At 36.8% G+C, this 16,614-nt stretch overlaps 1 protein-coding gene across 4 annotated transcripts in view; it reads left to right on the top strand.

Moving 5' to 3' along the window:
- The first annotated feature begins 2,982 nt into the window (after positions 1-2,982).
- The window catches only part of STIL (STIL centriolar assembly protein), a 55,594-nt gene continuing 41,962 nt past the window's right edge, over positions 2,983-16,614 (top strand). For 2 of the 4 annotated variants that reach the window (XM_069477894.1, XM_069477893.1), the window contains exons 1-7: positions 2,983-3,026; positions 6,062-6,169; positions 12,335-12,447; positions 12,749-12,945; positions 14,651-14,693; positions 14,835-14,898; positions 16,377-16,460. In XM_069477894.1, coding sequence (XP_069333995.1) covers positions 2,983-3,026; positions 6,062-6,169; positions 12,335-12,447; positions 12,749-12,945; positions 14,651-14,693; positions 14,835-14,898; positions 16,377-16,460 — 653 coding nt within the window. Of the gene's footprint in view, positions 3,027-6,061; positions 6,170-12,334; positions 12,448-12,748; positions 12,946-14,650; positions 14,899-16,376; positions 16,461-16,614 lie in introns of all 4 variants that reach the window. The other 2 variants (XM_069477892.1, XM_069477891.1) reach the window with 1 other exon arrangement.

Genomic DNA, 16,614 nt, shown 5'->3' with positions numbered 1-16,614 from the left:
TTCTTAGGAAAGAAACTGAAAAATCTAACTCCCTCGCTGTTTTGTCCTTTCAAGTAAAGGGTTTGGGAACTGTTCCTGAGGCGTCTGTGGTATTCTACTCGCAGAGTGGTCAAGGCAGCGAGTACTTCCGACTTCTTACGCCTACCCAGCTGGGCTTTTCATTGCGCGTGCGCAAGGCCCACCCCACCCCGGAAATTAACCGTTGATGAAATGAAGGATTTAAATCATCGGAAGCCTGATCCTGGAGCGCCAATGGCACGCTTAGTTCTCCAAGGAAGCTTGAGATTGGTCCAGCATGGAACCTATGCAGGATGCTGATTGGCTGGAACGCTATTACGTCATGGCGACTGCGCGTGCCGCTTGCAGCCTCGCCTCCGCTCCCTGACTGGCGGGGTTTTTGACCAGTTAGCAGGCGCAGCGCAGCTCTCTCGCCTTCACGAGTCTGTGTTTGCCGCCTCGATTCCCGCGACCCCAACGTCCCAGAGGCGGGGCCGCAATCGGGAGAGGCGCTGCTTGGAGCCAGCCTCTCTTCTGACCCCACAAACCGACTCTTAGCTCGTCGGAGGTTGCGGAAAGTGGGGCTTTGTGCTCCTAGCTCCCCCTACAGCGGCAGCAGAGCCCGGGGAAGGACAGGGGGTAACATTCAGAGCCCTGTGGTAGGTTCAGTCCTCTAAGAGCCGGGCGCCGATGACTAGAAGGGGAGCTAAGTGGGAGAAACTAAACGGACCACGAATTTCTTTGGAATCATCTGTGCTAAGGTATGTGAAAGAGGTTTGCAGTCGACAACGAACCACTTAAAATTGTTTTTATTGTGGAAATTTTTTGAGAGAGGACTGAAACCCTGAATGCTTGCTCTTGCATTCCTCACAATACTGGCTCGGATTCCGTTACGTAGTAAGGAATTAGTTAATGTTTGAAGTTCGTGGTCTACTGGAAGTACTGTGTAAACAGCAAACGGTGAAAATGCTATGTGTGTGAATGAAAAGAGAGGCAGTAGTAACATCACCATGGCGTCCAGGAGAAAGTTTCACAGAGGAAGTGACATTCGAGTTGGATTGTGAGGGATGATGGGGGTTTACCAGGGCATTCCAAGTAAAGAGGGGCAGCCTCCGAGATAGTGAAACTGGGAGACTGCAAGGAGTTCAGTTTGACTGGGATGTAGGATGCGTAGATGAGGGATAAGGTTGGAATAATAGGGTGGGGCCAGATTGTGAAGGTCCTATATTCTGTATATAAAGGACAGCCATCAATTTTGTAAGCTGGAGAATAACTTGATCAGATTTATGTAGCAATACCCTTCTAACAGCACTGTGGGGACTTTTAAGTAAATCTGGTGAGAGTTGATGAAGTTAGCAACTAAAGCGGTAGGGATGGAAAGAGAATTGATGTGGCAGAGGGAGGAAGAAGAGGTGAGGATAACTTGATGGTTTCCATTTGACACATGATAATTCCATTATCCGAGGAGAATATTTTTTGCTAGGTTTTGTGTGGTTTTAGTTTCATTGGCTTTAATTGCTTGGGCAATACTGTCAGAATAAAATACCTTATGTGCATTGTTTTGAAATGAGAAATACATCAACATTATCCATCTTTCACTCTAATGCATAAAGGAAGAAGAGACAAATACAGAATTTTAAGACACTTCTGTTTAATGAAGAAAAAATGGCACTTTATATACTTTGCAGAGTTACAGTTATCCATCTGAATACCGTTATCCATGACAACCAAGCACAGAGCTTTTAGAGTTTAAATCCTGCATTGCACAAAAGCTGCATTAAACCTTTGAAGTCCAGATATCTCTAAGAAGGACTTTTTAGTCAACCTTCTAAGGGTACTTTCAAGAGGAATTTGTTTTTGCAAATATTTTTAGTTTGCACCTGCATTAATAATTCCTTATCTTGCTTCAGACAATTCCTTTTTGCTAGACTTCAAGCAGAATGTGCAGGGCCTAAAGAACTCTAAGACCTAAAAGAATGTAGGAAATACTGAACTATGAAGAAAGGTAAGAGGTCTGTAATTTGCTTCAGCAATATTTAGATGAAGCTATCCAACTGGCAATTGGAGATATGAATTTGAAACTCAGAAGAGAGGTGGAAGCTGAAGGTTTGCCCTATACAGATGAGTGAAAGCAATGGGAGTGTATGAGAGTACCCAGAGAGGGCATTTGGAGCAAAAAAAAAAAAAAAGAACATTGATTATTTTCACTGATACAAGTTGGTATTTTTCTTCTGGTGCCACAAGATTAAAGATTCTTTGATGACTTTATTATAGGCTCAGTAAATATCTAGCTCAAATTGTTCCTATCTACTGCTTTGTGGTTTTTCTGAGAATTGTGAAGCTTTTTTGGTCAAAATCTCATACCTTGGGCCAGGCGCAGTGGCTCATGCCTATAATCTCAGCACTTTGGGAGGCCAGGAGTTTGAGATTGGCCTGGGCAACGTAGGAAGACCCCATCTCTACAAAAAATTTAAAAAATTAGCTGGGTGTGATGGTGCACACCTGTGGTCCTAGCTACTTTAGAGGTGGGAGAATTGCTTGAGCCTGGGAATTTGAGGTTGCAGAGAGCTGTGATCATGCCACTGTATTCCAGCTGGGGTGACAGTGAGACCCTGTCTCCAAAAAAGAAACCTCATACATTAAATCCTACCTTCCCTACCCAGCTCACTAAGTCAATACAAAGATTTTGGAGCAGAATCTGTGCTTTTCTTAATGGATAGATATATTGGTAGATTTTGCTGCTTAGAATAAATATTAACAGTAATTTATAGGCAGAAGGACTTTAGAGTATAAAAGTGATCAGCAAAATCTACAAGCATTTATCATTCATCTATAGTCACACTTCATATAAGGAACCTAATTTTGCTCATAATTTTGATAATATGTGGTTATCATTTTCTTATTCCTTGTTTTTATTCATTAGTAATATTCTCTTTACTTCTTTAGGATACTGAGGATTTGAAGTTAAATCATTCACCAAATATCATGGAGCCTATATATCCTCTTCCAAGGCCCCAGATGAATACCAGGTATAGAAATATTTTTACAAAATGTTTTTTTACGGATGTTCATATAACTTGGGAATGTAGGTTGGAAGAGAAGGAAGAACATAATCTTTAGAATCATGAAAATCTGAGTCCATATATCCCAATTCTACCACTTGTTAGGTGGGTGACTTTGATCAAGTTAACTAAGCCTCATTTCCTCATCTTTAAAATGGGGATGTTAATCTCTCTAACAGAAGATTACTGTGAACAGTTAAGAAAGTTAACTAAACTAAAAGGTCTGGTACATAGTAGACACTCAGTAAGTATTAGTTCCATTTCCTCCTTCATTTATTTTAGTTATGTAGAAGATCTTTTTTTTTTTTTTTTTTTTTTTTGAGACAGAGTCTCACTCTGTTGCCCAGGCTAGAGTGAGTGCCGTGGCGTCAGCCTAGCTCACAGCAACCTCAAACTCCTGGGCTTAAGCGATCCTACTGCCTCAGCCTCCCGAGTAGCTGGGACTACAGGCATGCGCCACCATGCCCGGCTAATTTTTTGTATATATATATTTTAGTTGTCCATGTAATTTCTTTCTATTTTTAGTAGAGACGGGGTCTCACTCTTGCTCAGGCTGGTCTTGAACTCCTGACCTCGAGCGATCCACCCGCCTCGGCCTCCCAGAGTGCTAGGATTACAGGCGTGAGCCACCGCGCCCGGCCTAGAAGATCTTTTTATTGATGGGAAATAGTACCTGAGGCTAAAATTTACGTAGGTGTTTATTTACATCCTAGACAAGTGGGAGTGGTTGGCTTCCTTCCCTCCTCAAGATGCTAATCTCTTAATGGGAATGATTTCACAAATGGGTATACCAAGTTTCCTGAAATGTCCTAAGTCTTTTGCACTCATGTGGAGCAGGAAGGAGGAGCTTGCCATCTGTCTCCTAATTTTCTGTCTGTCATTACTTTGAGGACTAGGCAAATTGGCTCATGTTATTTGGCTCTTTGGATCATTTATTGCTCTTTTTCCCCTAGGGAAAAACAATTAATGCTGACTTGTGAATTTTTTTTAATTCCAAACTAGAATTGCATCCATGGGATACCTTTTTTTCTTTGTATTGTCTTTCTTTGTACCAGATGTTCCTGATGAAGACTATGGAAAACATGACTCAAGGGGGCTATCGCGTTACTTTTGCTTTAATTTTGGCCCTTCTGTTCTACCCCATTGCATTTTATTCTTTGAAAAGTTGTTAACTTCTATTCTTGGAAAGGTATAGTTGTGTAACAAGTTCAGTATATTCTCTTTTTAATTTTATTATCAGATTGACTATGAAGTCAAATTCATTCCTTACATTCTAGGTGAGGTAAAAACTCATATGATTTACACTGGTTATTCCTGGCATATTCAACTCTAGGTTCTTTGGCTCATTTAGTGACCTCTGGTTTTCAGTAATCTCTAGGGGTTGGCATGGCAGTTCTGATTAGTGTATGTGTGGGGAGTGGTTTACACACCCCTTTGAATATATGATATTCAAAGAGCTGTGAATCTTACTCCCTAAGAACAAGCACTTAAATATACTTATGCAAAATTTTGTACCCAGTTTTGAGGTACAAGTTTCAGTTTATGTCTCCCCTGCTGCAAGATCTACCTATATGCTCCAGGTTAAGAAAAAAACTAATAACAGTATTTGTTTAAGTCTTGCTATGTGCCAGGTGCTGTACTAAGCACTAGGAATGCATTATTCTTATTTAATTCTCACAACAAACCTATGAGATGGGTACTATTATTATTTACATTTTTTTATGTCTGAGTAGTACTCTGTGGTATACATATACCACATTTTATTAGTGCACTCATGTATTGACGGACAGTAGATAAGGATTTAAAAACACACAGCAGGAATGTGGTGGAGCCAGATATGAACCCAAGCTCTAAACTGGTACACAATTCAGCTTCTAAAAATAAGAGTTTTGAAATCAGTTGCACTTAGATTCAAATCTCAGCTCTGCTACTTAATCGCTGTACTGAGTTAGGAAACTTACAGTTTGTTATTAATAAAATGGATAATGAAGTGTTTCTGGAATGTTTTAGCAAAAAATATTACATATGTAAAGTGCCAGTCGGATGCCTAGTGTGTGGAAGGCAAAAGGAACATGATAATAAACTGGGCCTAGTAGTTTAGTTGAGAAGCTTCTTCAGATGATGCATGAAAGGAAGATCTAAAACAAAGTATTCTTAGTATATGATAAATATTCTTTCAGTTTAACTATTTAATAGTGTACCATCGTGCAAATGCACTCTTTTAGTGCATTTGTGAGAGTTTAGTGCAACTGTGAGAGTTGTTTTGCTTCAATTATATGTGACTTTGGATGATATTTTCTGCCTGATTTTTCCTTTCCGTTGTCATTTTTCTTATTGTGGTTTTCTCATGTTATACACTTATGTAAAATGAAAACTTTATGATTGTTACCTTATATGACTTAACATTGAAACCTTGCTTCACATTGCCCTTGGGATCTTTGTTGAGGAATTATTTATTATAAATGTCCTTTTGATGCTTCAGTAATTAAACTTGTACAATAGGGCCCCAAATACCAAATTTGGAAACACTGGGAAATAATTTAGATCTATTAAGTTTTTGTGTTTTTTATAACTATTGTATATTATCTACCAATTATCTAGAAATTAGTGCAGGAAGACAGATTTTAATTTTAAATTTAAATGTAAATTGATGGTTTATACTCGGTTTTTCTGTTATTTAAAGTGGATTTTATAGGATCAGTTATCTAGTTCTTTTTTTTAAAGCTTATGTGTAGTCACAAAAGCTTGTGTAAATTTATATATGCATAGGAAAAAAGGACAGAAAAGCCATACCCAAATTTTGAGTGCTTATTCACCTGATTATTAGAGTTACAAGTGAGTTTTCTTTTCTTTTTTAACTTTTTTAAAAAAATATTTTTGACACTTTTAAAATTACAAAAGTAATCTGAAAAATACCATCATTTAAAGATAGTTGTTTCTTACAAAATTTTTACCACGTTTGCTATTCCTTGTGCTTTAATTTGAAATTATTTATTTTAAAGGTTTCCTTCAACCAGGATGGTACCTTTCCACTTTCCTCCATCAAAATGTGCACTTTGGAACCCAATGCCAATTGGAGATTTCATCTACTTACATCTCAATTACTACAGGTATAAGATATTTCTTTTTTCATATCAAACCAATATAAACAGGAGTCATAAAAGGATAGGTAAGGCAAAGTAGATTACTATGGCCAATTATTCATTTTTCTTTACTTACCCATTCAGAAGCTCCCTTCAGGCAAAATACTCCCTCTGCTTCTTAAATCTGTTCTTCATGCTTTTGAGAAATAATCTTAATTTCACAGTTAAAATATTCTGCAAATTTAAAGTTCTGAGTATTGTAGGAATTCAAAAGAGACAAAATATAGTAAAAACTGAAAGTGTTTTTCATCATGTGCCAGCATGGTATCTTTGTAGAACATTGAGAAAACTGAACTGATTTTGAGTGGATCATATTAGAAGGATTATATTAGTAGAATATTATGGTTATGTCCAGGACCTTGAAAGAAAGATATAGAAGTTTTGGCTTAAATTAATAGAAGATAGATCCTTGAGATTTTGCATATAAGAAAGTTACTTGTTAAAAGCAGTATTCTAATGATAGATTATAGTGGGGAGAGCCTAGAGTCAGCCTAGCTGTGAGATGCTCTTCTGTAATCACATACATGTATGCTGTAGTGGTTTAAGGTGCTATAATGGAGTCAGACTGCCTAGAGGGTCAAATCCTCCTTCTACCATTTCTTATTTATGGGACCTCAGTAAAGTAACCAGGGATCATTTCCTTATTTATAAAATAGCTATCAAACCTGTTTCATAGTACTCTTGTAAGGATTAAATAAGACAGACTCTGTAAACCAGTTGACAGAATGCCTAGAATAGAAAGTGTTTAATAAATGGTATGTAAGGACTTCCCAGAGCAGTGTAGCAGCATTCAAATCAAGAGGAAAGAATGAAACAAAGTGTTCTGAAGAAACAGTGTATAGTATTTGATGATTGAGGAAATAAAGGACTTGAAAGGAAAGATATAAGTCAAAAAGTATTCAAATCCTAAACTAGTTGACAGAGAAGGATGGTACCATTTACAAAAACAAGGAGGGTCTTATGGAAGTTTAATTAAATGTTTGTTAAACCTGTTCATTCTTTTTTCTATGTCTCTTAGCCTATCTTTTGTATTTTCTATTGTTTTCTTTCTGTACTACATTTTGAGTAATTTCCTTTGTTTTTCATCTTTATCAGTTTTCACATTAGCTATGTTTAACTGCCATGTAACCTGTCCATTTAGGTTTTTTTTTTTTTTTTTTTAAATTTTTAATGGTGGGTACATAGTAGTTGTATATATTTATAGGGTACATGTGAATTTTTTTTTTTTTTTTTTTTTTGAGACAGAGTCTTGCTGTGTCGCCCTGGCTAGAGTACACTGGTGTTATCAGAGCTCACTGCAACTTCAAACTTCTGGGTTCAAGTGATGCTCCTGCCTCAGACTCCCGAGTAGCTGGGACTACAGGCATGCGCCACCATGCCCGGCTAATTTTTTCTATATATTTTTAGTTGTCCAGTTAATTTCCTTCTATTTTTAGTAGAGATGGGGTCTTGCTCTTGCTCAGGCTGGTCTCGAACTCCTGATCTCCAGCAATCCTCCCATCTTGGCCTCCCAGAGTACTAGGATTATAGGCGTGAGCCACCAAGCCCGGCCGATTTTTCTATTTTTTGTAGAGATAGGGTCTCGCTCTTTCTCAGGCTCATGTGATGTTTTGATACAGGCATACATTATAGATTAATCAAATCAGGGTAATTGGGGTATCCATCACCTCAGGCATTTATCATTTCTTTGTGTTAGAAACATTCCAATTATACTCTTTTATTTATCATTTAGGTTTTTAAAATGTAGTATACTGTAAATATGCAAAAATGTTTGTAATATATATGTAGTTTATAGAATAATAATAAACATTCATGTACCTATCCCCAGTTGATTATATAATCCAATGGATTTTTAATTGATTATGTTTTTTATTTCTGCAAGTTCTGTGTGGTTCTTTTTAAAATTTGCCTGGTCTTTTTTCATAGTTTATTTTTCCTTGCTCTTATTTTGGTTTTCCTCTTATATTTCTTTAAACATTTTAATCACACATTTATATTCTGTATTCAATACAGTAGTACCCCGTTATACCTGGTTTCACTTTTTGTGGTTTCAGTTACCTGCAGTACAATATAATAAGATATTTTGAGCTGGATCGCACCTTAGTCCTAGCTACATGGGGGGCTGGGGCAGAAGGATTACTTGAGCCCAGAAGTCCAGCCTAGGGAACATAGTCGGACCCCATCTCTTAAAACAAAAAGATAATTTGAGAGAGAGACACACACAACATTCACATAACATTTGTTACACTATGTTATTTTAATTGTTCTGTTTTATTATTAGCTATTATTAATCTCTTATTGGGCCTAATTTGTTTTTCTTTTTCTTAACTGTGCTTAATTTATAAATTAAACTTTATCATAGATATCTATATATAGGAAAAAACATAATATATATAGGGTTGGGTGCTGTCCACAGTTTCAGGTATCCACTGGGGTCTTGGACCATATCACCTAAAGGTAAAGGGAGATTACTGTAATTTTTGTTTTGTTTTGTTTTGTTTTTAATTATTATGGGTAGATAATAATTATATATCTTTATAGGGTACAGGTGATGTTTTTATACAGGCATACAGTGTGAATTAATCAAATCAGGGTAATTGTGGTATCCATCACCTCAGGCATTTATCATTTCTTTGTGTTAGGAACATTCTAGTTCCACTCTTCTAGTTATTTTAAAGTATATCCTAACTTACTGTTGATTATGGTCACTTTGTTTTGCCATGAAATATTGTTCATTCTATCTCATTATCTAACTATATTTTTGCATGCCCACTTTACCCCCCACACCGCTGCCACTACCCTTCCCAGCCTCTGATAACCATCATTCTACTCTCTGTCTCCATGAGATAATTGTTTTTAATATTTAGCTCCTAAATATGAGTGAGAACATGTGAGATTAGTCTTTCTGTGCTTGGCTTATTTCACTTAACATAATGTTCTCTGGTTACATACATGTTGCAAATGGTAGGATTTCATTCTTTTTTGGTGGCTATATAATACTCCATTGTGTATATGTGCCACAATTTCTTTATCCATTCACCCGTTAATGGGCACTTAGGTTGATTCCATATCTTGGCTCTTGTGAATAGTGCTACAATAAACATGGGAGTGGAGATCTTTTCTATATACTGAATTCCCCTCCTTTGGATATGTACCCAGCAGTGGGATTGCTGGGTCATATGGTAGTTCTGTTTTCAGCTTTTTGAGGAATCTCCATACTCTTCTCCATAGTGGTTGCATTAATTTACATTCCCACCAACAGTGTACCAGGGTTCCCCTTTCTCCATATCCTTGCCAGCATTCATTATTGCCTGTCTTTTTGATGCCATTTCAACTGAGGTGCGATGATATCTCATTGTAGTTTTGATGTGCATTTCTCTGATGACCAATAATGTTGAGCATTTTTTCAAGTAACTGTTGGCCATTTGTATGTTTTCTTTTGAGAAATGCCTATTCAGATCCTTTGCCTATTTTTTAATTGGATTATTTGATTTTTTTCCTATTAAGGTGAAGCTCCTTATATATCCCATACATCCTTGTCAGATGGGTAGTTTGTAAATATTTTCTCCCATTCTCTGGGTTGTCTCTTCACTTTGTTAATTATTTCCTTTGCTGTACAGAAGCTTTTTAGCTTGATGTGATCCCATTTGTACATTTGTCCAATTGTGCTTTGGTCGCCTATGCTTTGGGGGTAATATTCAAGAAATCCTTGCCCAGACCAATGTCCTGAAGTATTTCGTCAATGTTTTCTTTTAGTAATTTCATAGTTTCAGGTCTTAGATTTAAGTCTTTAATCCATTTTGATTTGATTTTTGTATATGGCAAGAATTAAGGGTATAGTTTCATTCTTCTGCATATAGATATCCAGTTTTCCCAGCATCATTTATTGAAGAGACTATGCTTTCCCCACTGTATGTTCTTGGTACCTTTGTTGAAGATAAGTTCACTGTAGATGTGTGGATTTGTTTCTGGGTTCTCTATTCTGTTCTATTGGTCTATGTGTCTGTTTTTATGCCAGTACCATGCTGTTTTCATTATCACAGCTCTGTAGTACAATGTGAAGTCAGGTAATGTGATTCCTCCAGTTTTGTTCTTTTTGCTTAGGGTGGCTTTGGCTATCCTGGGTCTTTTGTGGTTCCACATAAAGTTTAGGATTATTTTATTTTTATTTCTGTGCAGAATGTCATGGGTATTTTGAAGGGGATTATGTTGAATCTGTAGATTGCTTTGGGTGGTATTGGCATTTTAACAATATTGATTCTTCCAATCCATGAGCATGGAAAATCTTTCCATGTTTTTTGTGTCCTCTTCAATTACTTTCATCAGTGTTTTATAGTTTTCATTATAGAGCTCTTTTACTTCTTCGGTTAAGTTTATTACTAGGTATTTTATTTGTAGCTATTGTAAATGGGATTGCTTTCTTGGTTTCTTTTTCAGATTGTTTATTTTTGGCATATAGAAATGCTACCATTTGGTATGTTGATTTTGTGTCCTGCAACTTTACTGAATTTGTTTATCAGTTCTAATAGTTTTTTTGTGGAGTCTTTTGGTTTCTCTAGTTATAAGACTGTACCATCTGCAAACAAGGATAATTTGACTTCTTCCTTTTCAATCTGGATGACCCTTCTTTCTTTTTCTTATCTGATTGCTTTAGCTAGAATTTCCAGTACCATGTTGAATAACAGTGGTGAAAGTGAGCATCCTTGTCTTGTTCCAGCGGATCTTACAGGAAAGGTTTTTAGTTTTTGCCCATTGAGCATACTAGCTGTGGCATCATGTGGCATCATGTGGTATCATGATACTAGCTGATGGCTTTTATCGTGTTGAGGTAAGTTCCTTCTGTACCCAGTTTTTTGAGAGTTTTTATCATGAAGTGATGTTGAATTTTATATAATGCTTTTTCAGCATCAATTGAAATGATCATATGGTTTTTGTCATTCATTCTGTTGATATGATGTATCACATTGATTGATTTGCATATGTTGAACTATCCTTGCATCCCTGGGATGAATCCCACTTGATCACGATGAATAATCTTTTTAATGTGTTGTTGAATTCAATTTGGTAGTATTTTGTTGAAGATTTTTGTGTCTATGTTCATCAGAGATATTTGCCTATAGTTTTCTTTTTTTGTTGTGTCTTTGTCTGATTTTGGTATCGGGGTGATACAAGCCTGATAGAATGAGTGTAGGCATATTCCCTCCTCCATGATTTTTTAAAATAGTTTAAGTAGGGTTCATATTAGTTCTTCTTGGTAGAATTCAGCAGTGAAGCCTTTGGGTCCTGGACTTCTCTTTGATGGGAGACTTCGTTTTTGCTTCTATCTCGTTTCTTATTGGTATATTCAGGTTTTGGATTTCTTCCTGGTTCAATCTTGGTAGGTTGTATGTGACTAGGAATTTATCCGTTTCTTTTAGGTTTTCCACTTTATTGTCATATAGTTGCTCGTGGTAGTCTCTAATGATCCTTTGGATTTCTGCAGTATCAGTTGTAATGTCTCCTTTTTCATCTCTGATTTTTCTTAATATGGTCTTCTCTCTTTTTTTTCTTAGTTTGATTAAAGTGTGTCAATTTTATTTACCTTTTAAAAAAACTTTTGTTGATCTTTTGTTGGATATTTTGGTTTCAGTTTCATTTATTTCTGCTCTGATCTTTACTCTTTATTTTCTTCTGATTTTAGATTTGGTTTGTTCTTGTTTTTCTGATTCTTTAAGATACATCATTAGGTTGTTTATTTGTAACTTTTCCACTTTTTTGATATAGGCACTTATTGCTGTAAACTTTCCTACTATATTATTATCTAAAGTCCATAGACCATATGTAAACAAATGGATGTGACTGTTTCAATCAAACTTTATTTACAAAAACAAGAGACCGGCCTCATAGTTTGTCAATTTTTGCTCAGTTTCATAAAGTTAAGTAAATGCTTGGAGAACAACTGTAGCTTTGACGTGTGCTTATTGTTCAAGTTTCCAAGTGGACCTCCCTATCTCCTGCCTTTGACCCTGGGATTTCTTGACAATGATCTTTTAAAAGATATCTGTTATATTTTAAGTAGCAGTTTATGGTGAGGGGGGGGGGGTTAGGATATCAGCTCCATCACATTTATAAAAGATTTTTGTTATTTTTCAGAAATCCAAAGCTTGTGGTGACCGAAAAGACCATTCGACTTGCTTATCGTCATGCTAAACAGAATAGAAAAAATTTGCCATGCTTTTTACTTGGTTCTCTCACAGTGGACGAAGGTAATATACTTTAAAAAATTACTTGTATGACCATAAAAGAATTTATATTTATTGATTCAGCCAACTATTATATGTGCTTTGTGCTAATTTTATTTGCTGTGCACCAAGGATGTGAAGATGAGTAAAACTATTACAAACTTCACAATCTAGTCAAGTAGAAGAAGATGTAAGCAAGTCATTTTTTAAAGTAAGAGTTTGCTATACTATTGGTATGAACAAAGTGCTTTGCTATAATCTAGTCTTGCTTGATTTCATGTTTTTAATCAGCATGCTATATTAGCTGTTACTTTTTGTTCTTCAGATGAAGAAGGTGTGACACTGACAGTAGATCGCTTTGATCCGGGTCGAGAAGTACGAGAAGTACCCGAATGCTTAGAATTAACCCCTACTGCTTCTCTTCCTGGGGACTTTTTGATTCCATGCAAAGTTCAAACTCAGGGACTTTGTTCAAGAGAAGTGATAGTTTACAATGCAGATGACTTCAGTTCAACTTTTAAGGTGAGATACCTTGATTATTCTTTTTTTTTTTTTTTTTCCAAGACAGTGACTTGCTTTGTTGCCCAGGCTAGAGTGCCGTGGCATCAGCCTAGCTCACAGCAACCTCAAAGTCCTGGGCTCAAGCGATCTTCCTGCCTCAGCCTTCCCAGTGGCTGGGGTTACAGGCATGAGCCACCATGCTCAGCCTACCTGAATATATATGCTTGCAAAAAATTAATATGTGTGTCATTATTGCCTTTTTTTTTTTTTTTGAGACAGAGTCTCACTCTGTTGCCCTGGATGGAGTGCAGTGATGTCATCGGGGCTCACTGCAACCTCAAATTCCTGTGCTCAAGTGATCCTCTTGCCTCAACCTTCCCTGTGACTGGGACTACAGGTGCATGCCACAACGTCCAGCTAACTTTTTCTATTTTTTTTTTAGTAGAGACGGGGTCTCGCTCTTGCTCAGGCTGGTGTCTAACCTCTGAGCTCGAAGAGTCCTCCTGCCTTAGCTTCCCAGAGTGCTAGGATTACAGGTGTGAGCCGCCACACCTGACCTCATTGATTATTCTTAATTCAACCCAACAATCAAACTATGTTTAGTATGCTGTATTTTAATAAACCCATAATTGGGAGGTATTCATAGTGATTTCTGATTGAATTGTTTTGGGCCTAAAATCTAATCTAATATGGTTTCTGAGGCAAATGATATGAGTAGCATTCCAGAGGAGGATGCAGTGTGACCAAGATAGGAAAATTCAAAGTGTGCTCGGGGTAATGTTAAACAGTGTAGATTTTTGCCAGATTTATGGGCAGTCAGACTGTAATATTTGTTTGGCCAGATTATAGAGAACCTTGTCTGCCAGGCCAAGGAATTTGAACTTTGTCATATGAGACATGTAGTCATTGAAGGTTCTTGAAAAGAGGAAACACTATTGAATCAGAAACAGTTAATCTGATAGGGTAGGCTGACTGAAGTCAGAGAAGGTAGCCACTGCAGTAGTTGGTTGTGTATGAAAGAGGGATGTATTAGCTTGAAGTAAGTGGTAGCCATGACACTAGAGAGGACACAGTGAGCACAAGCAAATACATAGGAAGAACTAACTTAACAATTTAGGGTAACAAGAAAGGAACAAAAAAGGAATGGATTTTAGATTCTCTGAGGCTGAGTCAAAATTAGTTTACATCCATTTTTTCCTATCTAGTAAATATTTATTGGGAGAGGGGTGACATTCCCCAATAAGAATTTGAAGTGCATAGCCTGAGTAAGAGCAAGACCCCAGTCTCTACAAAAAATAGAAAAATTAGCCAGATGTGACAGTACGTGCCTTGTAGTCCCAGCTACTAGGGAGGCTGAGGCAGGAGGATCACTTGAGCCCCAGAGTTTGAGGTTGCTGCGAGCTAGGCTGATGCCATGGCACTCTAGCCTGGGCAACAGAGTGAGACCCTGTCTCAAAAAAAAAGAATTTGAAGTGCTGCTAGGACATCTAAGTTGGAATTGTATAATGGAGCTTAGGATAGTATATCTTAATTTGCTTTGATATAATTATTCATGCAGTCTTTTGGTTACATGGAAGAAATGAGAACTGAAATGTTGTAAATCAGAACTAATTTAATTTTGTTAGTGCAAGATATTATGTGTGTATATACAGCAGTATAAAATCAACTTTAGAGATATGGACACATTTCCAAGTTTTAAAATAATTGTTTAATATTGATTCCTCAGGCTCTACAGCACCATGTATGTAGCAAAGATTCCTTGGACTGTGGTAAGCTGCTTTCCCTAAGAGCTCATATCACTTCCAGGGAGAATTTGGACAATGTGGATTTTGACTTGCATTGGGCAGCAGTAACTCTAGCAAATAGCTTTAAATGCACACCTGTGAAGCCCATCCCCATTATCCCAACAGCTCTTGCAAGAAACTTGGGCAGTAACCTGAATATTTCTCAAGTTCAAGGAACTTATAAATATGGGTAAGTGAAAGATATATTAATCCAAAATTATAAATATTGGTTGCATTAGTATATTCTCAGGATATCCATGTAACATGAAATCATTGTACAGTCAGTTTATATGCCAAAGACCCGGCAGCTTGATCAACAATCAGGGAAAGTAAAAAATGAAGTTGTTAGGCCACGCGCAGTGACTCATGCCTGTAATCCGAGCACTCTGGGAGGTCGAGGCGGGAGGATAGCTTGAGGCCAGGAGTTCAAGATCAGCCTGGGCAACATAGTGAGACCCCGTTGCTACAAAAAAATTAAAACTTTAAAAAGTAGCCAGGCATTATGGCATGCACCTGTAGTCACAGCTACTTGGAAGGCTGAACTGGAGGATTGTTTGAGTCTGGGAGTTGGAGGTTGCAGTGAGCTTTGATTGCACCACTACACTCTAGTCTGGGTAACAGAGCAAGACCGTGCCTCATATAAACACAAAAATACACCACCAAACTATACTTATTTTCCATTCAGTATGTTAACATCTAAACATGATGTGCCATAATGGAAATTTATGTACAGTGCTGGGAAAGTAGGAAGGTGTGTCCAAATTCCCTGGCAAAATCATGGAAAGGAATAGGAATTTATCATGTGGGCAAGGCTGGGGGAGAACTTTTAAAACACATATGTCATCATTGATACATAAATCTTATGCCAACTCGGGCTTAATCTTGTCACAATGCGTGATAAGTTATCTTTATATTTTATGGTCATTATACCAGTAAAATATATCATCAGTGGTGCTATCAAGACTTTATATCACAATATAAATGGCATTGTTTTTATTTCTGTGATTTAAAAACCATAATAATAAAATTAACTCTCAATTCTACTGTGGTATTTCATATTCTTAAAACTTACCTTCAATAATGAATATAATAACAAAGTATAAATGTGGTATAATGTCCTTTTATGGAAAAGTGCTCTTTTGGGTCTTATCATGATGGTTCCAAAGTTCTTTGACAGTGGTTGGAGGAATATAGTACATGGAGGGCTGATTATACCTCCCCTAATTCAGTTAACTTCAGAGAAGTCATAGCTGTTGCAGACTTTTCAAATCTCCTGGGTGCATAAACACTTCCAGTAACAAGAAGTTCACTTCTCCCAGGGAAACCTATTTGGTTCTGAAATTGTCTACCTTAATGTTAACACTTTTGATTAAAGTAAGTTGTAAATAAAATTGTAGAGCAAAATGTTTTTTAAAAGATGTGTAATCTTCAACTACCATTTTAATAGATAGAAGTTTGAAGACATTAAATCTCTTTAATGTCTTTTACCAGTCTTCCTTTTACTGAGTCAAACTCTTTGAGCTGTTTTCTTTGTGTGCATTTGTGTGAGAGACAATGTTCATTTGAATTATCTCTCCTACCTAAAATATAGTTAAGTACTCAGATTATCTCTTTTAATTAAAAAATACATACTTAACAATTATTTTTACATGAATGTCTTCTGTTCAGGTATCTCACCATGGATGAAACACGCAAATTGTTACTTTTACTGGAATCTGATCCCAAGGTTTATTCTCTACCATTAGTGGGAATGTAAGTGTTGCATTATTTATGAAAACTTTGTCAGCCAAATGTGTATTCAAATGTATATGATATGCATGTGAACCATGTACTATGAATATCTTATACTATGAGTATCATGTACTATGAATATCATCTTATAAAGCCACAAAGTCCAGTAGTTGCA

This window comes from Eulemur rufifrons, chromosome 8 (genome assembly GCF_041146395.1).
Source record: "Eulemur rufifrons isolate Redbay chromosome 8, OSU_ERuf_1, whole genome shotgun sequence".
Classification (NCBI taxonomy): Eukaryota; Metazoa; Chordata; class Mammalia; order Primates; family Lemuridae; genus Eulemur; species Eulemur rufifrons.
This window is presented reverse-complemented; position numbering and strand designations above follow the sequence as displayed.